General features: G+C 49.7%; 1 protein-coding gene across 1 annotated transcript; it reads right to left on the bottom strand.

The window, feature by feature from the left end:
• Positions 1-1,104: 1,104 nt before the first annotated feature.
• LOC121601443 lies at positions 1,105-2,374 on the bottom strand. Its single transcript, XM_041930268.1, has one exon. The coding sequence runs from the start codon at positions 2,372-2,374 to the stop codon at positions 1,856-1,858; it is 519 nt and encodes a 172-aa protein (XP_041786202.1). The 3' UTR covers positions 1,105-1,855.
• Positions 2,375-4,372: the final 1,998 nt, after the last annotated feature.

Below are 4,372 nucleotides of genomic sequence, written 5' to 3'. Positions count from 1 at the left end.
TGGAGTCTGCAACGGATGCCAGAAGACGTCGTTTTGCACACTTGGGGCCACTGTGGTTGCGCATAAGACACCCAAGCGCCTTTGCTATTCGAAGCGCTTTCGTCGTGCAATACTCCACATGCGGCTTCCAAGACAATTGGTTGTCGATCACGACCCCAAGGTAGCGAATACTTCGGGTCGTTCTCCGCTCCACTCCATTGATGACCACCGGAACGTTTATATTGCCCTGCCTTTTGCTCGAGATTGTAACCAATTCGGTCTTGGACGGCGCCTGCCCCAGGCAATTATTTTCCATCCAATGGTTAACCGCGGATACCGCTTCTTCTGCACGCCGCGAAGCCGCTTCAGGAGTAATTCCCGGAACTAATAACAACAGATCATCGGCAAAGGCTATGATTTCCGCTCCTTCAGGCAACTCTACGTCCAGCACACTATATAACATAACATTTCACAATGTGGGACCCCTGTGGAACGCCTGCAGACAAATTTCGCGTTACGAGGCCATCATTGGTGTCAAAAACAAGTTGCCGATCAGTCGTCCAATGCTGCAGTAACTTTTGTAGAGGACTGCTTTGGATCTCAACGCCATTGCAATCGATTTCCAGCTCGCCGTATTAAATGCATTCCGCACATCCAAGGAAACCACCATCAATCAGCGCATGCCGCGTCCGTTTGTTCTATTAAAAGATTTCGCGGTTCTTCCAGCTTGAACTACTCTCAGGATCGCTTGCACCGTCGATTTCCCCCGACGGAAGCCGTACTGGTTTGGGGAAAGATGGGAAGTCTCACCGTTCTCAAGAAACTCATTAAGACGGTTCAGAATAAGGCGCTCTAGCACCAAGAGGCCTGAAGGATGAAGATTCTCCCGGTGGCTTCCCGGGTTTCTGCAGTAGCACCAAACGCTGAGTTTTCCAATGAGCCGGGAATTCGCCCCGATCGAAACAGCCTTGATAGATAGAACGAAACACTGCTGTATGTTTCTTGATGGCAGTCTTGAGAGCGATATTAGGAATGCCGTCCAGCCCAGGTGCCTTTCTCGAGCACATATCGTCAGCTATACGTTCAAGCTCAAAATCCGTCACAGGTCGGATACGATAAGGTTCGGATGAGGTTTCTGTACGCATGGGCCAATCGAATGAATTGTGGTCAGGAAACAGGTCGGTGACTATGCGCTCCAACACTTCGCGATCCAATTCGGGAGGAGTGCGGCTACCGCGCAAGTGGGAGGTGACGACCTGATAACCCGAACCATACACGTTCGCATTAACCTCGTCTATTAGCTGTTGAAATAGCTGCGCCTTGGTGGTAGTTATGGCACGTTTCAGCTCACTTCGCCTCTCTTGATGAATTTCCAATGCCGCTGCTCTCTCATCAGGGTCCACACGTGAATGAGCATTGTCGCTAGCCTCTTTGCAGAGCTCACGTAATTGTGCTATCTCTGGCGTCCACCAATATACCTGAGGTTTTGTTTGATAGTAGGGTGTCGATGAACTGACACGTTCCATTGCTACATCACACGCCCTAGAGAGAGCCACCTGAAGTGTCTCGGGAGTCCTTGCAATCTCCGCGAAGTGGACTGATTCGAGAGCGAAACAAAAAGATTCCGGTAGAAATTTCCCCACCTTCCATCGCCGGCCAGCGCGGCGCCAGCGAGGTTTCCGTCGGTGTGCAGGACTTTGTCGATGAGAACGACGCTGCTGTGGTTGAAGTTGGTGTTGATGACGATGAAGTTGTATACCATTACCTAAAACAGATGAGCTGTCATCAGAAAATCGGACATAACGATGATCGCTATACGAATAACTTTTAAGCACTTCCCATGTATTGTAGCGCACAATCGATGGGCTAGCAAAAGTCACGTCCATAACGCTTTCTCCTGCGATTCCTCGTCCGGTGAAAGTTGAGGTATTACCACGGTTTTCACTACTAGCCCGAGCTGTTCGATGATATTGAGCAGCTCCTCGCCTTTTCGCTTCGTCCTAGCGCTTCCCCAAGCCTCGTGCCAGGCGTTGAAATCCCCTCCTAGCACTACGTTAGGGTGCGCACTTACTTCGATTTCAACTGCGTTAAAGAATTCCTCAAACTCAGCAACAGTCATCCGAGGAGAAGCATAGCAGCTGATGAAGGTTATACCACCAATGTCAGCAGCAACTAGACCCGGTACAGCGCTGCCCCACATCCGCTGGATTGGTCGAGATCCAGCAGCTACCACCGCTACTCTTTCCGATGAGTCCACCGCCCAATTACCATTATTTGGTGGCTGTCGGTATAGCTCCGATACCAGTATCACGTCAGCATGTTGTTCCTTCGCTGCTTGAAGGATAAGATTCTGCGAAGTACTACAGTTCGAAATATTAATTTGCAGCGTAATCATCATTGAGAATAAGACTGAACACATTGACTAAACACACTGCCCACACGATGCGGGCCAGCACAAGAAGCGCAACGTACTTCTGCCTCGTAGATGGTCGCTAAGTGACCATTAGTACCACAGCGGATACATACGTTAGAAAGATCGACTGGGCTGTGACAGTCTCGCGACACATGGCCCCTTTCCAAACACCGATAGCAACGCAGTTTTTCTATGGGAGTCTGAGGAGCTTCTTTCACTCCACACATGGTGTATAACACCTTTAGGCGCAGTCCAATTATTAGTTTTGCATGAGCCAGGGGCAAGCGAACTCGTGCCCTCTGAGTACCATCTGACAGCTGCCATAGTTGTATAGTCGCGATGCTCGAAGCAGACCCTGTCACGTTCCCGATGGCGCTTCGAATGTCTCCGTCATTTGCTAAGGGATCTACATTCGTTATGATGACCTCAGTCATCTGGGTGAGTACACGGACTGAGTCCTCACCTAGAAGAACTCCTTGTATGCGTGCCATCGCCTCAGAACTGTCAATGCTACGAGCCACTTTCATGCGTAGATTGAGCTTGGCTGTACGACGACCAATATGAAATTTTCTCCTCCATTTCAGGTGCTTCGCGTATTTGTTTGTATACCTGATACCACATTTTACCTGCAAGTGATGTTACCTCAATTATGTCTTGCCGGTTCGGACGTGTCGTCTGAGGTCGATGTTGCGCACCATGCTGCTGGCCCCGGGAACTTTGTTGAGGTTGATGCACGCTTTGTTGATACTGCGTAGATTCCCTCTCGTTCCGGCGATTGTGAGACCGACGTGACTTGCGTCGAGTCACCTCGCGCCAAATACCATCTGATTCCACGAAATTAGGAATTGGTGCCTTCCTATACTGGCTTTGAGTCAGCGTCACCTGGCGAGATGTAGACGCTGTGTCCCCATTTGCCACTACCGATGCCATAGAGGGCTGCGGTGAAGATTGCTGCCTCTGCGATAAGGAAGCGGATGGAATGCTCCCTGCAGTTGTTGTAACTACCTTCATTGTCATTAATTGGGCCAGGAGTTTCGTATTCTCCTCACGGATTAGTGCCATGTCGCGCCGGTACTCCTCACGATGTCTGATGGCTTCTTCTTCATCACGACGTGCCTCTTCTTTGGTCTCTCTAGATTCTTTCATCATAATGCTAATTTGAGCTTGTAGTTCCTGTAAAAGCACGGTGAGCTTCATCTTCTCCTCTTTCTCTGCTGCTAGCGCCCGCTGTAAGTCTTCCACTGTCTTGGAGACTACGGAGCCAGAAGCAGGCCGCTGCTTCCCCACGCTTATTTTTGATGTATCCGCTGACATGCTCCGAGTCAATCGCGCATTCTGCATTTGAGATGAAAATTTCATCTTTACCACCGAAACTTGCTCCCCTTTGTGGAGAAAACATTAACTGCCTCCAGCTGCTGTGTGGCTGTCATTTCGATGTGTGTGCATACAATTCGCGGAGTGTAGCAGCACCCTAATCTGTCGTATGACACTGGGTCAAGTGTAAACGCGCCTTAAGCTCGCGATGGATTAAACCGACGCCACTCTTTTTACTATAATTTACTTCGTTTTTTTATGCGGTTTTCTTACTATTTTAACAAATTAGGCATTACAAAGGGACTCGGTACAGCTCTCGGTTAAAATATCGGGTAGACAGGGTTTGGCCACGCCGTATCTTCTAACCGATGTTCATACCGTGAAGAAATTGGCTCTCCCGAGACAATCGGTCAACATTTCCCAGCTTGCGGCAAAATATTAGCACCTACGGGGCCTTCAGCTGCCGTCGTATGCGGATGTAGCACCATGCATTCTCATAGGGATAGACAATTGCATCCTTGGGCGTTCGTTGAAATGCGTTGTAGGGAAATGGGGGCAGCCGATCGTCTCAAAAACTCGCCTAGGATGGGTAGCGTATGGGCCCTGTCCGATAGCGACCAATACACCAGGAGTTTCTTTGCAAGCTTTCCACACACGGGTACGCCA

The sequence above is a fragment of the Anopheles merus genome, unplaced genomic scaffold, assembly GCF_017562075.2.
Source record: "Anopheles merus strain MAF unplaced genomic scaffold, AmerM5.1 LNR4000092, whole genome shotgun sequence".
Classification (NCBI taxonomy): Eukaryota; Metazoa; Arthropoda; class Insecta; order Diptera; family Culicidae; genus Anopheles; species Anopheles merus.
Note: the sequence above shows the minus strand (reverse complement) of the source record. Positions and strands in the feature narration are given on the sequence as shown.